Source organism: Trachemys scripta, chromosome 3, assembly GCF_013100865.1.
Source record: "Trachemys scripta elegans isolate TJP31775 chromosome 3, CAS_Tse_1.0, whole genome shotgun sequence".
Lineage (NCBI taxonomy): Eukaryota > Metazoa > Chordata > Testudines > Emydidae > Trachemys > Trachemys scripta.
The window spans coordinates 87,190,409-87,214,388 of record NC_048300.1 but is presented as its reverse complement, the minus strand read 5'-3'; the positions used below and the strand labels follow the sequence as shown (position 1 = coordinate 87,214,388).

At 37.3% G+C, this 23,980-nt stretch overlaps 1 protein-coding gene across 3 annotated transcripts in view; it reads right to left on the bottom strand.

Moving 5' to 3' along the window:
- Positions 1 to 8,142: 8,142 nt before the first annotated feature.
- Positions 8,143 to 23,980, bottom strand: part of WTAP (WT1 associated protein) — a 39,359-nt gene continuing 23,521 nt past the window's right edge. For 2 of the 3 annotated variants that reach the window (XM_034765291.1, XM_034765290.1), the window contains exons 4-8: positions 23,818 to 23,876; positions 21,783 to 21,910; positions 16,903 to 17,081; positions 11,801 to 11,955; positions 8,143 to 9,555 (exon numbers count right to left, since the gene is read on the bottom strand). In XM_034765291.1, coding sequence (XP_034621182.1) covers positions 8,972 to 9,555; positions 11,801 to 11,955; positions 16,903 to 17,081; positions 21,783 to 21,910; positions 23,818 to 23,876 — 1,105 coding nt within the window. In that variant the 3' untranslated portion in view covers positions 8,143 to 8,971. Of the gene's footprint in view, positions 9,556 to 11,800; positions 13,499 to 16,344; positions 16,691 to 16,902; positions 17,082 to 21,782; positions 21,911 to 23,817; positions 23,877 to 23,980 lie in introns of those variants that run through there. The other variant, XR_004645082.1, reaches the window with a different exon arrangement.

Below are 23,980 nucleotides of genomic sequence, written 5' to 3'. Positions count from 1 at the left end.
AACACGTCGTGCGGGGGGGAGTGGCACTATATGTGAAAGAAAATGTAAAATCAATTGAAGTAAAAATCTTAAATGAATCCACATGTTCCATAGAATCTCTATGGATAGTAATTCCATGCTCTAATAAGAATATAACATTAGGGATCTATTATCGACCACCTGACCAGGACAATGATAGTGACGATGAAATGCTAAGGGAGATTAGAGAAGCTATCAAAATAAAAAACTCAATAATAGTGGGGGATTTCAATTATCCTCATATTGACTGGGTACATGTCACCTCAGGACGAAATGCAGAGACAAAATTTCTCGATACTTTAAATGACTGCTTCTTGGAGCAACTGGTACAGGAACCCACCAGGGGAGAAGCAATTCTCAATTTAGTCCTGAGTGGAGCACAGGATCTGGTCCAAGAGGTAACTATAACAGGACTGCTTGGAAATAGTGACCATAATATAACAACATCTAACATTCCTGTGGTGGGAAGAACACCTCAAGAGCCCAACACCCAACACTGTGGCATTTAATTTCAGAAAGGGAAACTATGCAAACATGAGGAGGTTAATTAAACAGAAATTAAAAGGTACAGTGCCTAGAGTAAAATCCCTGCCACCTGCATGGACACTTTTCAAAGACACCATAATAGAGGCCCAACTTAAATGTATACCCCAAATTTAAAAACACAGTAAAAGAACTAAAGAAGAGCCACCGTGGCTTAACAACCATGTAAAAAAAGCAGTGAGAGACAAAAAGACATCTTTTAAAAAGTGGAAGTCAAATCCTAGTGAGGTAAATAGAGAGGAGCATAAACACTGCCAAATTAAGTGTAAAAATGTAATAAGAAAAGCCAAAAAGGAGTTTGAAGAAAGCTAGCCAAAAACTCAAAAGGTAATAACAAAATGTTTAAGTACATCAGAAGCAGGAAGCCTGCTAAACAACCAGTGGGGCCCCTGGATGATTGAGATACAAAAGGAGCACTTAAAGATGATAAAGTCATTGTGGAGAAACTAAATGAATTCTTTGCTTCAGTCTTCACGGCTGAGGATGTTAGGGAGATTCCCAAACCTGAGCTGTCCTTTGTAGGTGACAAATTTGAGGAATTGTCACAGATTGAAGTGTCACTAGAGGAGGTGTTGGAATTAATTGATAAACTTAACAGTAACAAGTCACCCGGACCAGATGGCATTCACCCAAGAGTTCTGAAAGAACTCAAATGTGAAATTGCAGAACTATTAACTATGGTTTGTAACCTGTCCTTTAAATCAGCTTCTGTACCCAATGACTGGAAGATAACTAATGTAATGCCAATATTTAAAAAGGGCTCTAGAGGTGATCCCAGCAATTACAGACCGGTAAGTCTAACGTCAGTACCAGGCAAATTAGTTGAAACAATAGTAAAGAATAAAATGGTCAGACACAAAGAAGAACATAAATTGTTGGGCAAAAGTCAACATGATTTCTGTAAAGGGAAATCATGTCTTACTAATCTATTAGAGTTCTTTGAAGGGGTCAACAAACATGTGGACAAGGGGGATCCAGTGGACATGGTGTACTTAGATTTCCAGAAAGCCTTTGACAAGGTCCCTCACCAAAGACTCTTATGTAAATTAAGTTGTCATGGGATAAGAGGGAAGATCCTTTCATGAATTGAGAACAGGTTAAAAGATAGGGAACAAAAGGTAGGAATAAATGGTAAATTTTCAGAATGGAAAGGGGTAACTAGTGGTGTTCTCCAAGGGTCAGTCCTAGGACCAATCCTATTCAACTTATTCATAAACCTTCTGGAGAAAGGGGTAAACAGTGAGGTGGCAAAGTTTGCAGATGATACTAAACTGCTCAAGATAGTTGAGACCAAAGCAGACTGTGAAGAACTTCAAAAAGATCTCACAAAACTAAGTGATTGGGCAACAAAATGGCAAATGAAATTTAATGTGGATAAATGTAAGGTAATGCACATTGGAAAAAATAACCCCAACTATACATACAATAAGATGGGGGCTAATTTAGCTACAACTAATCAGGAAAGAGATCTTGGAGTCATAGTGGATAGTTCTCTGAAGATGTCCACGCAGTGTGCAGCGGCAGTCAAAAAAGCAAACAGGATGTAAGGATCATTAAATTTTTTTTTTAAATTAAAGTAAATTTAAATTAAAAAATTAAATCATTACAAAAGGGATAGAGAATAAGATAGAGAATATCTTATTGCCCTTGTATAAATCCATGGTACGCCCACATCTTGAATACTGCATAAAGATGTGGTTGCCGCATCTCAAAAAAGATATACTGGCATTAGAAAAGGTTCAGAGAAAGGCAACTAAAATGATGAGGGATTTGGAATGGGTCCCATATGAGGAGAGATTAAAGAGGCTAGGACTTTTCAGCTTGGAAAAGAGGACTCTAAGGGAGGATATGATAGAGGTATATAAAATCATGAGAGGTGTGGAGAAAATAAATAAGGAAAAGTTATTTACTTGTTCCCATAATGTAAGAATTGGGGCCACCAAATTAAATTAATGGGCAGCAGGTTTAAAACAAATAAAAGGAAGTTCTTCACACAGCGCACAGTCAACCTGTGGAACTCCTTGCCTGAGGAGGTTGCGAAGGCTAGGACTATAACAGGTTTTAAAAGAGAATTAGATAAATTCATGGAGGTTAAGTCCATTAATGGTTATTAGCCAAGTTGGGTAAGGAATGGTGTCCCTAGCCTCTGTATGTGAGAGGGTGGAGATGAATGGCAGGAGAGAGATCACTTGATCATTACCTGTTAGATTCACTCACTCTGGGACACCTGGCATTGGTCACTGTCGGTCGACAGGATACTAGGCTCGATGGACTTTTGGTCTGACCCAGTATGGCCGTTCTTATTCTTATGTTGAATCCCAGGGATCTCTGCACACCTCAGCGATGCAACCCCTGAGAAAGCCCCTCAGGCAGGAGGGGATGGGGAAAGGGACCCCTTAAAGCCAAAGAGGTGTAAAACTAATATAAATTAACACTAAGAATGTATAGTTAAAGGTATAAGCTAAGTGGCACCCTAGATGCTCTGTCTCAGGTGGGTGATTGAGAAGGAACTCGGGGCAGTTCATCTACGCAGCTCTATATATCCTCACAAGGACGGCTGGAGTGAAAGTGCAGGCCAAACAGGCACTACTATGAAAATCTGAAGTGGAGCACCCATAGGGATGTTACTTGACAATCAAATTTATTTCATTTAATATTAATATTATAAATATAGGGTCATACTGAACCATCATGAAACATGTGTGGCACAAAATAATCAGATAATAAAGTGACGGGGGCCACATAAATACCTACCTAGAGAGATAACTTACCAATAAATAAATACAAAAACACTAAAAAAGGGCAAGGCTATCTTTAAAAAAAAATCAAGGGGAGAGGGAGAATTGATTTATAAATTTCCATTATAGTTTGGTTTGTCTCAAAGTCAGTCTTATGTTGGTAGTGTTGAATTTCTTAGATTTGGTAGGCTCCTCGGCCACAAGGAACAATTTTGATAATCTAGTCTCACCTTTTAGGTATAGCACAGGACATAGAACTTTAACCAGTAATTTCTACATCTAGCTCCAGTGCTTGAACTAGACCACTGTTTCTAAACCTTTTTAGGTTGGTTGCCCCAACATAATTCCCCCCCCCCCATGCCCTTATGTTTACTATAAAAGAACAATATCAATGCTAACCCTATGATTCGTGAGAGTATTCCAAGGGGTTGACAAAGCATACTTACCTTGAAGGAGGGTAAGGATGTGCACAGAAGCAGGGTGCATGATTCCTTGCTTTTAGTTTGTAATAAATTTTTTCAGTGCCTCACAGTCCACCAGATGAGAAATACTGGACTAGATTAAATCAAGAGTAAATTAAGTTTAGAGAAGGATAAAGATGTTGGTCTCCATTCTCCACTATGGCTGAGCTGTACTTGAACCTAGTGGAGGTAGTAGCCAAAGCGAGCCAGTTGCAGCCCTTCAGAGCCTCAGTTGCCAGGCAAGTTAGAGCAGGAATGGTCGTACTCTGAACTTGCCTAAATCCTGTATGCCAATGGAGGATTGGGTGTAGCAGAGCTGAGTTATGCCTCACCCCTAGCACCAATGAAGATGGAGGCTGATATAAGATGCAAAGTCAATATGGTCTCTCCCTCAGCAGGGATTTTCCCTACAGAGGGAATTCTCCCTTCTGAGGCATGAGCTGATTTACACCTATTTTGCACTGCTTAGCAAATGAAAAATGGGAAATAACTGGTTAAGCAGTACTGCAGAAAAGGATCTGTAGGGGTAGAGTGGGTCACAAATTAAGTATGTCCGTGTGATTCTGCTGCAAAAAAGGCAAATGTCATTCTGGGCTGTATTAACAGGAGTGTCATATGTAAACGGTGAAGGTAATTGTTCTTCTGTACTCAGCAGGAGTGAGACCTCAACTGGAGTATTGTGCCTAATTTTGGGCACTGCACTTTGAGAGAGATGAATTGGCAAAAATCCACAGGAGAGCAACAAAAGTAATAAAAGGACTAGACAGCATGACCTACCAATAAAAATGGAAAGAATTGGACGTTTAGTTTAGATGGCAGGGGAGAAAGAAGACGTTACATCTTCAAACATGTAAAAAGTCATTAGAAAGAGGACACTGATCAATTGTTCTCTATGTCCACTGAAGGTAGGAGTAGAAGAATTCCCCTTAATTTGCAGCAAAGGGGGTTTAGGTTAGATATCAGAAAATACTTTAACTACAGATAGTTAAGGACTGAAACCAGTAACCCAGGGAGGTTGTTGAATCTCCATTATTGGAGGTTTTAAGAACAGAGGGTATTCACCCAAAAGAGGGGTCACACAAGCATAGTGTAGAAGGGGATCACAGTATTGCCACCCTTACTTCTGCACTGCCTTCAGAGCTGAGGAGTCAGAGAGCAGTGGCTGCTGGCTGGGTACCCTGCTCTGAAGGCAGCGCTGCTGCAAGCAGCAGTGCAGAAGTAACAGTGGCATGGCATGAGGATCATCACAGCCTGAAATATTTTCAAAAGGGGTTCCCCCCCCAAAAAAAGTTTGAGCATCACCAGATTTAGACACACACTGTCATGGATGGTTTAAGTCAGTGTTCCTCAAACTTTTGTACTGGTGATCCCTTTCACACAGCAAACCTATGAGTGCAACCCCCCCCCCCCCCCCCCCACTAAATTAAAAATACTTTGTATTTAACACTATTATAAATGCTGGAGGCAAAGTGGGGTTTGGAGGTGGAGGCTGACAGCCTGCAACCCCCAAGTAATGACCTTGTGACACACCTGAGGGGTCACAACCCCCCACTTTAAGAGCCCCTTGTCTAAGTATTCTTAATCCTGCCTCAGCACAGGGGAAAAGACTAGATGACGTCAAGGTCCTTTCCAGCACTACATTTCTGATTCTATTATTTATAGCAACACCAAGTGGCCTTAGTGAACTGGAAAATCTGAGCCTTCAAGTGATCAGGAATATGGTTTCAGTGTGTTCAGTGATACTGAGTGCACCGTTATGTTGAACCTGCTATTTCTGTTCTCTTCCTTATTGATCTTTTTCAGGCTTTATGTTTTCCCCTCTGCATTTTCTTCCATGCATCTACTCAAATTCCAACCCCCATTCATTCCCTCCCCACCACTGCTTCATTCCAACACCTTTTCCTTTATCAGCTAAATAATCAGATATTAAGTAGTTTGACATGTGTGTTATTGGGAAGTTAACTGTGAAGCCCACTAGCATCAATATACAGAAGAGCTCAGGCCTCTACATCCTTAAAGTTGTTTACAGAAACAAATACTGCCTCAAGTTTAGATCACATCAGAAGGTTGTTAGTTTGCTTTTAAATAAAGTGAAAGATTTCAGATTCTGCAGAATCTAGATGTCAATTATGCCCTATAAATACATCAAGCAATGTATAAGCCAGCATGTTATACTTGGCTTCTGCTAGGGATGCAACATGAAGCATCATTTCAGAAAATCCAATTGGAGGGCACCTTTGTTTTGTAATCCCATTATTTAGTATGTGTAGTACCATAGCATCTAGGTCGCCAGTTTAGGATTTGCTGGGACAGCATACTAATGTGTCAATGGCTCCATCTGAGCCAGTTATACTGTTTGGCAATCCATGAATGTAGAATAAAAATAGTTGTATATTCCAACATCTAGAGTGAAATCTGGACCGCACAGAAGTAAATGGAAGTTTTGCCATTGACTTGAGTGGGGCTAGGTTTTCACCCCCAACATTTATGACAAATGCAGTGAGATTACACTATGTTTATACTTAAGATGTGACTTCATGTGTATATTGATAAATTCATTAAATGTGGTAGTTATGACGATTTATATATCCACACATACTTAATATTCCAGCTGTTTAGCCAGTCTAATCTTTTACATTGCCGCATTTCCTCCCAGTTGTGCTGCATTCTGACAAATATGTTCTAATAAGCAAGCCATTTTGCAAAACCGATCAAACTTTTCTCCCATTAACCAACATAAGGATTGCAAAACTGCTCAGATTTTTTCAAATATATAGGCTAGATACTAATTTTAAATTTTTTTAAACTCTGGATATTGGAACACAATTAACATATAGCAAGTGGAGAATAGAGAGGGAAAGTTTTGTTTAACAGGTATTTGAAAAGCAATTGGTTTACCCTGGGCATAGAAAAAGGGTGTTTACTAATGCAACTTACAAGTTTTATAAAAATTAGTATTATCTGCTTTAGAATGGAGAGAGCCTAAATGCTATCAAACTACTCCATGCTATCTTTTTAATAGAGTTAATTTAAAAACATACCATTAAAATGGGAAGTCATTTTATATTAAAAAGATTTATAATGTAAACCAGCAATTTAAATGAAAATGCTTTTAATATTCAGTATCAGAATGCATTATTTTGCAAAGTAGATAACTACATAAGAAACAAAGTCAATTTAAAAAAAAAATCACATTTGAAAATCACTTATTAAAAATAGCATATTGCTGTAATTTGAAGATTAGAGGAAAAGGTATTTTTCATATATTTACTCTGAACATTTGATGGCACTGTGCAGAGTCAATTTTATCATTCACCTGTAGTTTCCCTAGTTGCTGTGAAATGTGCAGATACAAGCGATAAAAAAAAATTGCCTATCAAACCACAAAAATATCTTGAGGATTCAATGCAGGTGTATCTGAAACTACTTTTAACTCATTTATTAAGATCTACTATATTTCATGTTGATGTCTAAACAGGAGACCTACAGTTTATTACATCAATGGTTTTGTTTCATAACATGTTATCTCCATCCCCTCATCTCTTGATATTGCTATTGCTATTGCAGACACTTTAGTATACCATGGACTCCACATCCTTCTCTAGATTACAGTACCAAAGAAAATATCAAAACATTTATTCTTATAAGAATTTAGTAAAATGGATAGTGGACAGTTTCTTTTAACAGCAATTAGTTAAAAGATGGTTTCCAAAAATCTACATGGCTTACAAGTACTGCTTTACAGCAACAGAAGTGCAAGTGCTTCCACAAGTAGGCTGCAAAGCTGGCAGCAATGTTTCTCTTTTTTTGCCTCAGCTATGCACAAGCAGCATAAAACCGTCAAGTAGCAGATTGTGTTTATAAAAATGCCAATTATCTGGCTAAATCACTTCGGTTCTTAACCAAACCCACCAGATAAGTGAGTGCCATACCTTTTAAAATTGCTTTAGTTTTACCTTTAACTAGAAATGCATTGACACTAGATAACTTATCTCCTTGTTTTCATACAGCCACCTTTAAATTGGTAAAGCAGATTGTGTCACCAGAAACTCACGTGCTGAAGAACTTGTAACTAAAAAACACACTTATCTGACTATATAAAGTGTGGTATTTTTAAGCAGTTTCAGATTTGCTTTAACTCAAGATTAAGGTTAAGTTAATTATAACAAAACCAGGACTAACTTAATTTCTTCATCCTTCATAGTTTAATTCCTTGTGAATTTACGCACAAAACATTTATACCTCGCTAAGAATCAGATATGACACCATGAAGCCTGCAATATCAATTCTTCACACATGGTATTATCATTTCTTCATTTGGTGACAACAAAATGAATTTACAAGATAAGCACACACACCCCAGCCACCAAGCCAACCTGAAATTAAACTACAAGAACTTATTTTTATTTATTAAAAACAAAATGCCACAGGTCTCAAACTTGAGTCTTCAGCATGATTTTTTACTATGTAGATTGGTAGTGGGCAAATAATCCAACAGAAAACATGTACAATAAAAATGCATTGTATACAAATACATCATATGAAACCAATGCAGACTAAAATAAATTACATTATTAAAAGTCTTTATTTAGGTTTGGTCAGTACAGGTAAGATAATATTGGAGTCACAGAGCAATATGCATAAACAGGATACAACAGTTCTTAAAACTGAGTAACTATGCACACAAACTTCTTAAACATTCGGTCACCTAAGGAGAAATGCACAGATGTATGGTGGAAAAAACTGTAATTAACACTGGAACTACTACAGGACTCCTTCAACAAGTCCATCTTTTAGTGATAAAACTACTGTACTGGGCAAGCTTGGCAGTCATAAACCCACAGCTAGTATGACAAATTTTGAATGTGGTGTAAATATAACAATATGAGTAAGAATGCCCTTACACAGCACAGGTTCTAGATATACACAGATTTGTACAGACATCATTTATGTTATACTTTGTGGAAATTATTTCCATTTTCAACTTCACATTAACTCATATAAAAATAACTTGAGCCTACACAAATGTCCTTTTAGCAACATTCAACGTAATTAACTGTTAAAATTTCCAAAGTGGCAGAGGTATTGAAGCAAAAAAACCCACAAAAAGGCAAAACTGTGACAAGTATGCACTAATTTAAACGGTTTCTGGACAGTATCCTCTCCCAATTTAAATGACACTGTATAAAAGTGTTGCAGAAAAAAAAAATGTTACAAAACTGAACCCTGGACATTTACATTGGAGTCCAAACCATTCTGAACATGACGAGAACCCACAGTTCTGTTACCTTTCATGCTCACTGTTTTCTCTTCTTGAGGATCATGATTGGAGTCTGTGTCATTTGAGTGGTGAGTGAGTGAGTTTTCACTGCCAGTGGGAGAGTCTACACTTTCATACCCAGTACTTAGTTGGTTTATGTAGCTACAACCGCCTCTGACAGTTCTATCTTCAGAGTGGTTGGAGAGCTTATTACCATTCCCTGGAGACGCTGGGAAGTCATCTTCTGTGCCACTACCCTCCCTATAAAATCCAGGCCCAGACGTCCTCTGATGGGAAGAGCTGCCGTTGCTCGGTCCATTAGCCAGACGGCTGCAGTCTTTACCCATGGCCTCTCCCTGGTCTGTAGGCTCAGAAGATGGAGTCCTGCTGGTACCTGGGGCTGAGGCCTGGGACTGCTGCTGCTGGAACTGAGCCAACTGCTGGCGAGTCTCCTTCAACTGCTGCTGGAGAACTAGAATGGTACTCTGCATACCCTCTACCTCCTCATCAAGCTGGATGATGAAGTCATTCAATTCTATATAGAGAAAACACATTTGGAGCACACACTTAATAGCTCACACATCTGGACCCTAAAACATTACATAAAAGAACCCTGAGTTGATAGAGTTATTACTAAAGGTTTGTATGCTCAAGTTCCTAGAGGTCTGTATTTTCAGCTGTTGCATCAGCGAAATGTGTGATGTTGCAATGTTTTATATGGAGGAAAACCTAAATTCCAAACTGCTATCTACATACTTTTTCAAAAACAGCTATTGGGTGAGGGTGGGGGTTTGTGTGGAGAAATCCATTCTTGGACAAAGGGAGGGTGTAGAAATAGGTGCTGGGAAATAGCTGAACTCAAAGTATTAGTAGGAAATATTCTGCAAGTGAACTTCACTTCCAGGTACACAATAGGTTAGCAGCAATCATAAAAAAAGGGACAAAGCACATTCTGATGCAACATATGGGCTACTTGTAGGTATTCAGAATCATTAGTTTACTAACAATATGTGCTTTAATTACTTTTCCTGCTTTCAGCCCTGCATACCAAGTACAACAGGAGAGAGATGGATTCCAGTCTGATTTGTGCATCATTAACAGAATTGTTAACCAAGTTCCAACTGTAGAATTTTTAGTATGGATGTATAACAAAAGAAAACAGCTTGCCTCTCATAGCCTGGATTGCGGTTGCAATACTGGGAGTCAGGGAAAGAAAAAATTGTATTGGCAAATTGAGCAAGTCTGACCAGGTCAATAAGAGAAATATGGAATAACAGTGCAATTTTTGGTCACTTTACATTAAACTGCACATTAACTCGAAGATGACAAAGCAAAACATGCAGTCTATATTACTTTATTTTGATGTTTTATAAACAAAGTATCTTGAAAAGGTGGACTTTTCAGAACTCTAACATACTATTTGCAGCTATAAAGGAAACAAAACAAAAAAAAAAAAAAAAAAAAAAAAAAAGAGAAAATGAATGGTCATGGGTGGAAGAGAACAGAATTGTGGACTGGTTAAGATCTCAGGCCTTTTATAATCTCACTTAAAAACATTTGCCTCTGTAGGGAAGGTGTGCTCAAACCCCTAGTGGTTGCTTTTAAATCATTCTGAAGCTTGTAATACTGCATCATATTCAAGAGTAGATATCTGCAGAGGCAATTTTTGAAAGAACATTCGCTTCCTCTGATTCAATTACCAACTTGATAAATTTAGAAGGAAAAAAAGTCACTTGGATGATTTAACACATTAATTTGGGGAACTGAAAAAGTAATCTTCATTCCAGTAACCTATTGCAAATTGATGCCACAACTGTAAGAACTGTTTTCCCTAATTCTTCTTAGACATTCTACCATTCTACAATGAGCTTCCTCACAAAGGAAACAGATAATCCTATCTTCAAAAACAAGTACATCATGTCACAAGCCATTAACCAGCTACAGGTTGTAAAGTCAAATAAAATCTGCATAGTCCTGTTGAACTTCTAGCTTTCCTTTTTTGCAACTGGATTCAGGGACAGTGTCAGACTTAATTCTGAAACTTTCTTTTTTAAATATTTTATAAAAAAGTCTAAGGGTCACGCTCAGGACAGTAAGTTTAAAAGAAGTTTCCTGACCTATGTTATAAACTCTGAACTGTTAAGGCTGGAAATTTAGTAGGCTAGGATTTTTTCTTCCATTTCAGCTATGGGGAAAGAAGTCAGTTCACAGATTGTTTCACTTGCAGGTTCAGAGGCACTAATAAATGCTGCAATATTTGGATTGTGACTATTGCAGAACATTTGTGTAAAAAATAGTCACTGAAATGTAAAAAGATTGCTGTGAACATTTCTATTGATTTTAGGTATTGTTAAAAGGCTGTTTTTAGCAAATGAAGTGAGACTATAAAACATCCCATCAATATTTGCATGAAATAAAAAATAAGTTTTAGATTTAACAGTTCAGTAGTATTTGCAGTCCAGAGAGTGCAAAATATTGTGTTCAGACCCAAAAAGTGAAATAGTTTCATTCTCCACCTTCAAGTGACTCTCACCCCAGTGTAAGCATCAAAGTTAGCCTTAATTTTTTTGTTTTAGTAATCTAAGGCAACCAGCACCACAGATAAGAATTTTTAAGTTATGTTTAACCTGACATTGTCCCTTTGATTCTGGGAAAGAAAAAAAAAAAAGTGTCTCATGCTCAGTAACGGGCTAATTTACAATATCCACACGACCAGTAGATTAAATAATTAAGCCAGTGCAAATGCAAGGCAATTTCCATTTTCTTAAAAAAGCCCTTACCATCCTGACTGCTTTTTAGTTCCTCACTATATTTCTTCTGTAAAGCCAGCTCTGCCTCAAGCTGTGCAATGCGTCCTTGGGACAGCTGCCTTCCAAGCTCTTGATTCTCCTGGATAAGCATTCGACACTTCGCCATTAACTTTTTGCCTGTTTGGCTGCAAAGGAAAGAGCCATCTATCACAAAATGAAGATAAAACCTTCTGTAATCTTCCTCAATTACAATTATAACAGAGATAGGAGATGCGATTTCTGCATGTCACAATTTAAGGAACATTGTGCCTCAAGGTAATTGTCATAGCAGAAAGTCTCCCTATAGTTACCACGTGCTGTTCCAATGTCTGTTGATCTTCTGTCGCTGTTCCGTAAAAGCGAAAGGCAAATTCTATTACTGTAAATATGAATGGCCACAATGTTTTTGATTACTGACATCTGGACTATCAAGACACAATTTGGCATTTGTCCATTCTCAAAGGAAGAAAAAAAACAAGGTTAAGTATGTGCCTGGTAATCAGACAGTGAGTTACCAACATTAAAAGTGATCCTTCACTTTATGTACTAAAAATATTTTACTAGCTATTCAGCTTTTTTTTTTTTTTTTTTTTTTTTTTAAACTGTCAGGTTTGGAGAATATTGAATTTAATGATTTTTTTTGATCAGCATGAAAACTTCTTAATGTACCTGAATGATTAAATATTTATATTTTCCAATTTTGTACTTTTGACACTATACACATTGCTTTGTTGTTTCCCCAATAGCTACAGTCAGCTCCTTCTCACTCACGAGTGTGAGAGGAGATAACAGAAAATGGAGCTGAAAAATACAAGGCAGCAGGGGGATCCAGGAACAAGTATAAGCAGCTTTTGTTTTTTGTTTTTTTAGTTTAACCAGATTTGAAAGTTGACAGTGTCCCTTTAAGAGTGTCTGGTGATCAAAAGCCAGGAAACATCAGACCAAAAAATATTTCATAGGGAAAAAAGCAGATTTGATATTCTGCTTTTTGCAAAATCAGGAACACATGCATATCTTAAATCTTCATGTTAAAACTGCAATGTAGAGCATTATAGGAACTAGTATGCAAATTAATATATAGGCAATAATGTTTATTTCATCACAAAATAAAATTGATAGCTAAAGCCCTCTACCACTGGTGGTCTGCCAAAGCTAGGAAAGTAACCAAATATTTTGCCTTCCTTGAGGTTCAGCAACATATATAATGAAGCAGTCCTCTTTTTCCACAGGAAATGAAAGCCCTAGAAAAACAGAATTAATCAGGTTTGTGATTGAACTTCAGGACTTGTATTAGATAACAAGCCTGAGGAGGTCAGCTTGAGACTGTATAATAAAGTCACAAGGGCAGAATGAAATTTTGCATATTAAAAAAGAAAAAAATAATTGCTAGTATGCTTCACAACCACAGCAAAACTGGTGCCCAGCCAAAAGTCACTTCAAATCATCTCTCAATTAGCTATTGCTTAAGCATTCAAGCTTTTAACACTTCAGATTTTTAAAAGTTCTGCCAACTCTGTCCCATTTAAAGTCTTCCAACTGACTCTCCCACATCTTTCAGATGGGCTGCTCCAGAAGGAATCTGGCTGCGTAAAGTCCTGGAAGCCTGCAAATGTGCTTAATACAGCAACCTGTTCTTTATCTTGATGTGATGTCCAATGCCAAGTCCTTGAAGCTTAGAGTTGTGCTGACCTAATACAATACAAGTAATACAATTTAAGATAAAAATTTTCTACGGGATGCTTATTTATTCTGTGTAAACTAGGACCACTTTGGACTTAACCAATGTGACAGATATTGCAAAAGCTTTTAGGCAGATAGGCAATGATTTAGCCAGTTCCAAGTTCCTGCTACTGGTAAACTTTTATTCTGTATTTACCACCACTATAGATTTCAAAAGTTTATAATCATGTAATGTCTTCATAACAGCCATTGCCAACTGTTGCATGTATTAGTATGCACCATTAACAACCTCAGAAGCTTTGCACCATTCTAGAATGCCTGCTAATTTCTTCACCAGGTCTGTTCCTGCCACAACAAACCTTTTGCTTTTATTACCCGTATAGGAATTTGCACAGTTACCTATAATGCAATTTAACTTTTCCCCTCAAGATTGTCTAAACATTTTGTACTACTGACTTTGAACAAACCTACCTTGCATGTTGAATGATGTAATAAAGGTAATACATGCAAGAATAACAAAGGCAGTAAATCTTAGAATAACTGTGATTAAAGTCACAGAACCAGGTTTTGCAACTGTATGTTTAACAAATTTATGTGAGAACACATACTATAAAACCTGTAAAAATGGAAGAAGTTAAATTTCAAAAAAGACTAACATCCGTAGCAGTAAGCTTTCTGTAAGTGAAGTTTCTGCTGACATTTAATTTAAACAAAAATGCGTATTATGTACTGAATGTTTAAATGGTGATTTAAATGGCTTAATAAAACCACTCCCTTCTTTCCCCCTCTAAACATCTGTCAGCAAGGATAACGTTGTATGCATCTACCACAATGAAGTCCTAGGCTTGATGCTAAACTTGGGTTTGCAGTGGTATTAGAGCAGACACATGTTGTGTTAGTTCAGAACAATTTAAGATTTTGAAGGAGAACATCAACTCTTTCAAACATGAGATGAGGTGCCATGAAATAAGAGCGGTTATACACAAGGACGGGACGATAATGGGAAACAGGTCCTAGTGAAAAGATAAATGAAAATTTCTACAAACCCTTTATAGCTTGAGCAGTCTGACTCATTATCCCTTTACCAACGAAAATAAAATCATGAACCCAATGACAAATAAAAAAGTTCCCTAAATAATTAAACAGACTAGAAATACATTGTTGATTCCTTGCATTCTATTTCCTGCACATATCTAATATGTATTTATATACTTGCACCATGATTAGACTCAGATTACATAGAATTTGAATTAGGGAATATTGTTCAGTTCTCTTTTATCACTTACATTTAAACACAACATAACCTCCCCCCCTCAAGACTATATAAAAGTTAGCAAAAAAAAAATCTAAATACTTCTGCTTGAAATTAAGACAAAGTGGTAAGAAACATCTGTCACCTCAGTGTCACACAACACATTTTGATCCAGAGGACAGTTTTGCATCCTTTATCTAAATAAATTAACTGATTTATAAACTCCAAGTTAACCAAGCAATCAACATGGCTGGCTTTTTTGACTGCATATTATAGTAAATAGTAATTTCAAATTTGGTAACCCGTTAACACAAAAATTGTTCACTAATGCAAGTCTTACCTTTGTTTTGATGCTAGACCACTAAAACCTTACATAATACTGGCACAGCAAATTAGGTTCAATAGATGTGTAATTTTTTTTAAAAAGTTAAAATTTTGAAGGTTCTCTTTTGATGTAAATCTATTGCTTAGATAACAATAAGCCTACACACAAGGACACTACTCTCTCGCCCACATTAATTATCTGAAACATACAACACTTTAAGATACTTTAAGTGAGTTGAATTAAAATTTAAGTGATCTTAATGAAAACTGCATTTTGAACAATAAGCAGTTATTGTCTACCCACCTTAGAATACATTACCTTTTATAAAACTGAACCTGGTGGATTTGGGGTTTTTAGGTAGTTTGGTTTGTTTGTTTGTTTTTTAAATGATATGGTTACACTGAACTTTCCAGAGTGTTGGACGGAGTCATGAAATAGTGCCCGAAATACATGAGCACTATACCAGTCCACATAATTTCACATTTCTCTGCACACTTACACATCTCAAACATGCACTCTGAGCTGTCCCATATTACTATTCTTGCAAATAACTTGGGACAACATTACAAAAAGGCATCAATAGAGTAGCAAAGCTCCTTGATTGATTCCAGCCAGAAGGATGCATGCATTTAAATTATTATTTTTTAAGAATATGGTCTTCCCTCTTTTTTCAGAGAACGAGACATCTTAAAAGGTAACATTCTCGTTCATTACCCCAAAAGTTCCACAGTACAATAGAATGACCAGTCAAGTTCCTTAAGCTCTATATTAACAACTCTTTCAAGGCACATTTTATATAGAAGTGCAATACAAAAACAGGCATACAATGAAACAAAAAATACCCCACACCAACACTGAAGACAGTTGCCATTATGTGTGCCTTATATATGGAGCATTTGAGATCAGTTCTCAGAACAGAAGTTTGAAAAATTCTAATTTCTGCATGGAAACATGCAGTGAAATACTTATCACAACTAGTTTTCCTCATCATACACTCTAGTTGTGATCAAATATATTGCTTCAAACAATTTACACCTGCAATTAGATAGGACTGTATAAAATACAGGTACTATTTTTGAGTCCACAGTATTATCAACCATCCAGAGAACAAGCCATTATTTAAAATCATATTGACTTAAGGCTCAGTGAAATGCTATATAGCCCAAATGCTAAACAGTCAGTCAAAAGTGTACACTACCACTGATGCGATATGAAATAGCACTCTCTCATGGCTATTTAAAGCTGGTTAGCAAATAAACTCTTTAATGCAAAATTCACCTCATTGAGTTTTGACCCAGCAGTTCAGTGAACAAGCAGGAAGTCCACAGTCTTATTGGCAAAACTGACTTACAGTGTCTCTAAGTCACTAGGCTCAAGGTTAAGAGCGAAGCATATTCCATTTTTACATTTTACTGGAATTTTACATGTTCAATTCATGATTTAAAATCTCTAGGTTCTCTCTCCTCCAAACTGTCTGTAGACACAGTGTGCCACAGACTTAAGACTTCTGTTTCTCCCTCTATTTCTTCAAATAGAACCACTTTGCACGTGTCTACATGTTCTAGAAAGGAAAAAATTTTCAGAGGCGGCCACTTCTTCAGAATAGTCCGACGCCATCAGGCCTCTGAAGCAAAGGGGGAGAAAAAAGCTGAAACACAAGGTTCATCTGGTAAGTTTTACATTAAGCATTACAAGCTGGACAGTATAAGAATGTGGCTTTTTGGCTCAAAACGTCTGAGTCTTGGTGTGGAAACGAGTACTTGGCTGTCCCACCATAGCATTCTCGCAGTGAGACTGTCAGGGAAGTCTTGACTGGGGAGTATTTGTTTTGTTTACCTATCAGGCGTAAATTTCCAGGCACTCAGTTCATTTTGGGCTTGTTCCAGTTTGTCTTTAGTCTGTTCCAGTTCACCTTTCATTTTTAGGAAAAACAAGTTGATGGCTGGGTCCACCATTGTTGATCTCAGTTGGGCAACGCTAGGCTGCTGGACTTGCTTGAGGTACTGAATCTGATTCTGCATAAAACAAGAGAAAAATTGTTACTCATTTATAATTTAAAAAGCTTCAATGATTACAGAATGGACAGCGTTAAAAAAAACCACATTGTTCTGCTGATGGAGTTAAAAGAAGCTCATTTTTCTTCCATATTTTAACTGTTAAATTCACATGCAGATAGCAGTATTAACTAAAGTATAATCAGTAGGAAAATGAACCCAGAATAGAAAAAAAAAAAAAAAAAACACTTTAAATTTGAAGGCTACAAATTTTGCTCCTCTCTCCCAAATCTAATTAATTCTTCATACCACCTCAATTTAGGTTTGCATAATAAGAATAGCATTTAGGTTACTATAGTCCTCTACTTTTGTACTATTTGCATTCTTTTGAAAGGTGACTACAAGTAGGAAGAGTATCAAAAACACACTGAGTTTTCCCAGAGTCAAATTAGAAATTGAATAGTTTCTATATAGCTGTAATGTAGGCCAAATCAGAGCGATGACATTAATGTCAACAAATAAATAGTGGTTCTTACTATTTCCAAATTGTTTGTCTGAAATCCTGATGTGTTTTTGAAGACCACAAACAAGCACCTTTGATGCTGGTTTGTATTATTTGCAGTATTCTTATTATTTAAAAATAAAATCAGAAAGCGAAGGTTGAAAATCTGTTTTGTTACCGAGTATGAAACTTAGTTATCTTGTTTTAAATGAATTTAAGCTATACTTCAACAAAAAACAAGGGTTTCTGTTTGGATTTAGGTTCGACTGCAGATTCTGCAATCAAGTAATGAAATCCCTTGTAGAATAATGGTTAGATTTGTATTTACTTTCAATTTACCTATTTTCCTATAGCACATGAATTACTTATAGAACCACTGTTACCATATTTAAATATGATTCATTCAAATGCATTTTTGGAAGTGTAAATTCTTTCAACTTAAAAGCCATGCCTTTATATATTTTACTTTAAAAGGGGTGCTAAACAGAAGGATTTGAATTCTAAATCCATACTCTTGTTAAAATTACATCTCCTTAGCACAGGCAGAATCGGTTTATACTAAATTCAGTTTAATATGCTTCCTAAGCCTCTCTCATGTTTCTTGATTACAGCAAGTAAATTAAGAGTTTCACAGGCTGAAAAGAACATCAACTTTAAAAATTACACTTCTGTTTGATTTTTAACTGCCGTGGTCACTTACACACACCCCAATACTGCAGGTAGGTGTGAATGGGCAAATCCTTGTACCTAAGTAAAGTTTCACTGAAGTGAAGAAAGCTCTGCACCAGGCACAAGGATCTGCCTGCAGGATTGAGGCCGCTTTTATTTTATATCATGTATACAAACAAATATTTTTCTTTTATTTTGTGCATTTGACAGAACTGCATGTCCAGTTAGCTTGACTGATCTCTTTGTATAGTGAGTTTATGCTATTTGAGTGAGTCTTCCACATAGCAACAGGGAACAAAAAAATCTGACTGAAAGACCACTACCAGTGAAAACAGCAGTGAAGACCCAGAGGCAGGTTTAGTCCCTGAAACCAGTTTAAATTCTGACTGATTAGATTTTATTTTAATTATGCAACTTTAAGATATCCACTGTTTCACTTGGACTTCAACTAGAATACCAATTTTATTTTAATTGTTTACAGGAGGTCTTTCATACAAACTTCAACTTGTCAACCAATTTATTACAAAGCCTTTTTTCAAAGATTCTTTCCAAGAACATGTTTATTACATATTCCCCTCTATATAAAACATATTGCATACAAAACTACGCTGAAAGAACATTACAGTTGCAAAGTTAAATAGCCAAAAGTTAGGGAATGCCCTGTGGTATCATTTTGTATTTTTACCAAATTACCTAATCCACACAATATATTATTTCACATAGAACATTTCACTAAACGGGCTTCATCTTTCCACTAAACAGTGAGACCTCACTAACTTATTTTGTTTGTTTACAAAACCCCCAATGTTCAACCCATTTTTCACTTAGGTTTGCTCCCCTCTCATATATAATGCTGCCAGTACTGTACTTTATTTATGAAAATACTTCACTTCCAATGTTACAAAAACAGGTTTCTACCACCACCACTTAAAACATATACCAAGCTTCCTCAAAGACTGCATTGCAAAATCAATTCTGAAAGAGTTAAAAAAAAAAAAAAAAAAAAAAAACCCCAAAACAAAAAACGAGCCTCTCCAATTGTCTTTTTTTTTTTTTTTTTTTTAAAAAAGCCCACATACTCAAAAGGTATACATCTTACATTTTATCTTTTCTGTATCTTCACTTAGAGGCTGATAGTCCATCCTTTTAACCATCCCGGAAAGAGGAGATTCATAAAGGACATGTGCCAACATGCAAATGGGTTTTTTTAAAGGGACAAAAAAAAAAAAAAAATCAAGCTGCAATTTGTATTTTTTGACACCTTGAAGTTAAAATAAATTTCCATCTTAAAGATATGAAAAAAATTTCTGTAAGATAATCTTCTTTAGGTGTACGTGTCCTATCTGCAAACAATTTAATGACATTCCAAGAAAACCTCACAGGATTGTCACAGGCTGGCTGTCTCTAAGGCAAACCAGGCTCAGCCCTGTCCTGACCTACCAGCTAACCCCAGCTGATGGTGATATGGCAATTTAAATCAGTGACCCAGCTGCAGAGAATCAGGAAGGACTTCTTAAATACAACTGAGAACGCAGTACAGGGAGAGATGCTGTAGAGGAGATAGGATACTCCTGCATGGGAAGCCCAGTAGTTTGGGGCTGGCCGTGGTTAGAGAGCGGAGCTCTACTGTAGAGCTAACTCCTATGGTGAGCTCCTGGAAGGGGCCAGGCATCCAGGGACACTGTCTTGGGGCCAGTGTTCCAGAAGGGGAAGAGGGGCTAAGAGACCCACAGGAAGCAGAGTAGACTCTGGTGGCTGAGCCGTGAGAGAGATCTCCCTACTCCTCATAGGCCTTAAGTGAAGCTGCTGGAGTCCCCGGGGAAGGGAGGCAGTAGGGGAATCCTGGGGCAGAACCAAGACACGAAAACCAAGAAGCTCCACAGGGGCCAGGAGAAGCAGCCAAGAAGCAGAGTACTTTGGTAGAGCCTGAGAAGGCAGAAGAACCATAAATCTGAGCATTTGTTTTGGACTTTTAGTTGGACCTTTTCTTAGCCCAGAAGGGGAGTGAACTTTTGTGTAAGCTGGCAGGACAGCCAGGCCAAAGAAGAAGAGCAAGGCCATCTCAGGGCCAAGAAAATGATAACCCACAGCCAAAGACGAGGACCCCTGGCAACACTGCACCCTGACACAAAGGAGCAGTACTCAAGGTAAGGATGCATCGTTACAAGGATTTACATGATTGTCAAAATGTGTAATCTCATATCTACAGCTACTGGATAATTAAGTCGTTCAAGCTCAGTGGTATGCCATATACACACACACTTGAATTCAACAATTGATCTATGTTCTACAGACTCATTTCAGAAACAGTTTAATTGGACTATCTAACAAGATAAAATTATTCCTGTACGCATTTCAAAAATCTCTGAACCAAAAATAACGTTCTTTACAAGAAAAATGAAATTGTTGAAGTTATTCATTTGTAAATAAGAGTATGGGGGAAAAGGAGAAAAAAATTAAAAAACCCTCTCTCCATTTCTTAACATTCACAGCATGAGTAGAGAACTGCGACAAAATGTTTCAATAGTGGCTCTGCATCAGTGATGTAAACCTGACAATCCGTTTCACACTACTTCTGGCACCTCTGTGATCCCGAAGAGGAGGAGGAAGGAAAGTTGGAGAAAGGGAAGGGGGTTGTGAAACTGCTCTCAGCAGAGCTTAGGTCTTTGTTCCCCATGCAAGCAGATCCTAGGAGTGCACTGTGATGGATGGCACACTTAACCCTTAGGATTAGGGAGCATTTTACAGCGCTCTCTCTCTCTCTCTCTCTCATGAGTTGCTCACTGAAGAAACAAATACTTGACTAGATAAGTAAAGTAGAGGGGATATGGAAGAAACATGTAAAAGGAGAAAATACAGAATTCCAAGAGAATCCCAAACAAGGAAAGAGGAATCCCCAGAGGCCAAATTAAAGTTAAAAAATCAGAAAAGTAAGGGGGGGAGGGAAAAAGAGGAGTAGAAAGGAAAAAAAAATCATTAAATATAAAAAGAGGAGCAACAGAAGTGTAACTCCGAGGGAAAAGAAAAATTGAGCTGCTAAATTTCAAAAGAATGCTGATCAGAAAAAAAATCAAAGCCTCCTTTCCTAAAATTACTGCATTGTCTACCCATCTGAATCAGTGGGAAGGATAACAAAAACCAGCAACCCAACACCAATATGAATTATGTCAGACCAGAAGCTCCAGCAGCAGACATTGATTCTTGGCACTTAAGGATAAAATGCCACTGACTTCTGCTCCCATATCCAGAGTGAGGAAGTTATTGACATTTATATATTTGATAAACGATATATTAGAAAATGGACTCATGCAACAGGTTAGCAGCAGCAAAAGTACAGAATTGTTTATGAATGTAACAATACTTGAATTAGTGCCACTCATCAGGAGAGGAATGTCTTTGCTATAGTTTAAGTTAAAATGTATATTCTTCCATCATTACTCTTTAGATTCTGATCCTATTTTTCCCCACAAGATACGAACAATATGCAGTACATGCTCAGCTGAAGACACATTCCTGTAACATTAAGACGTTTCTCAAAATTAAATACTTACAGTACACTCTTGCATTTCCTGTTCCTTCGTTGCCAGTCTCATCACCAGGATATTCTCTCTTCGGGCAGACTCTTGCTGTTGTTGCTTCAGCTTCTCTTCAGACTCCCTCAATCCAGTTACATCATTAGCTAATATTAATGATCAAATACAGAAAGCATAAACTTTAATAGCCTAGTTTACAACAGACTAGTTCAAAGACTATGACGACTTTAGAAAGCATAAACTGGTTGCCTTTAAAATAGATTAAAGAAAAACAAAGTCAAAAACATCAAGGTTCAGATACTGGAATTACTCTAAAGTCCATTTTACATTTGTGACAGTCCCTGTTAAGCAGTTTCTACTAGTCCTTTTTTGAAAACTTTCTATCATGTTAAATACCAGTAGCAGCAACTGCAAGAGTGCTAGTGTAAACTAGCCACTGCCTGGGCCTCTTCTTCACTAGCACTCCAACTCTGCTGCTACCACTCAAGGAGCTGCACTGGTATTAAGGGAGGGAAAGGTCTTCAGAAAGAGACCAGTACAGGTGAGGAGTGTGCATTCTCAGCAACTGTGCTCAATTTCTAAGCAGCATTGTTTTTAGACAATACTCAAACTGGAATGTCAAAACCCCAGTGTCACATTTTGACATTACAAAACTTCAGAGATGGCAATCCAATCACATTTAAAAGTTTCATTCCAACTAAACACACCATGTTAAAATATTTATATTAGATATGTTGGAAATGTAAGTTAGGGACTCAATTTTTGTTTCTACTGACATTGTAACAGAACTTTTGCCAATGTCTGGCTTCAATGGAAGCACCATCAGACACCAGATATAACTTTTGTTTTGCTCATGTCATTTTAGTTGACAAATGCTAAGATGCTAGAACTGCTATTTAGGAATGTTATTTTAGACTACTTGAGCTCTCTTTTAATGCACAGCAAGGAAAAACTTAAAACTAGCTTTGGGGATGATTTAAAAAAATATTGTTTGTACAAAATCTGTACTAGTTTTAGTCCCTGACTATTAGTGCTGGTACTACTGCTCCTCCATCTGAAGATGGCAGGAGCATTAGAGTGAAAGTTACATATCTAGTCCATTTAACGCATTTCTACAGGGCTAGAGTGGTCCCAGCACAGAGAAAAATCCATGGTATACACTCATTTCAGATTGTTGCATGTACAAAACCACAACGAGCATGAAACCAATTAGATGTCAGTCTCTCTCAAAGCAAGCATGATAAAGACAGGTTGAGGGAGCAAAGCCACCTTGAAGAGTAGTGGTACAAAAGTCAAGATTTGAAAGCGGGGAGAAAAGAAAAAGGTGGTAAATCAGTTATTTTAGCTGCCAGTCCAATTAGTGACATAACTAGGACTCAACTACCCTAAAACACACCCATTCGTCCAATCTTAGGGTGGGTGGAAGTCTCTCCTCTTCTCTTTCAAAAGGAGAAGAGCTACAGTTAAAGAACAGCATAGCTGGTGAATGTTCAAAAGGGGTAAATTAAGATACATGACCTATACAAGACTTAACTGGCGATTCATTTTAGATCTCTTCCCTTAACCAAAAATCCCATCACTTCTCATCCTATAATGGTTTTGTAAAACAGCCTCTCTTTCACAGGATAATATGATGGGTCTGAATGGCCCAGACTGCCAAAGTCTGTCTCAAAAGGGGCATGTATTTCCCCCCCCCCGCCCAGTCTGGGCACACCTTCTAATTTTGAAGTGCCCAAACAAAAATAGACCATTTACTGATAGATGAAAAAGCCATTGGAAGATCTTCAATGGAAGACAATTGATTGAACGTACGGGGGGGGGGGGGGAGATGGGGGAAGAGAAAAGAGAGATGGATCTGCTCTAGAAGATGCAGGTCTTGTGGCCTATACTAAACCATCCTGGCCAGTGCACCAGCCAGGTAACCCCTTCTGTCCAGATTATTATTCACTACTGAATTTTTTTTTTTTTTTTAACAAGGCATATAAATCACTTGACACTGTACTTAAAAGCAGATTTGTGTAACATTTATGACTTTGAAAGTGGACTAACTTACAATTAAGATCTGTGTATTTTCCCTCCAGAGCCTGTACGTATGCTTCATATTGCTTCCACCTATTGAGGGAGGAAAACAAACATTTCTGAACCTTGATTTATTAGATTGAGGCATCTTCATTTAAACACTAACATAATAATACACATTTGTACCATAACCAGAA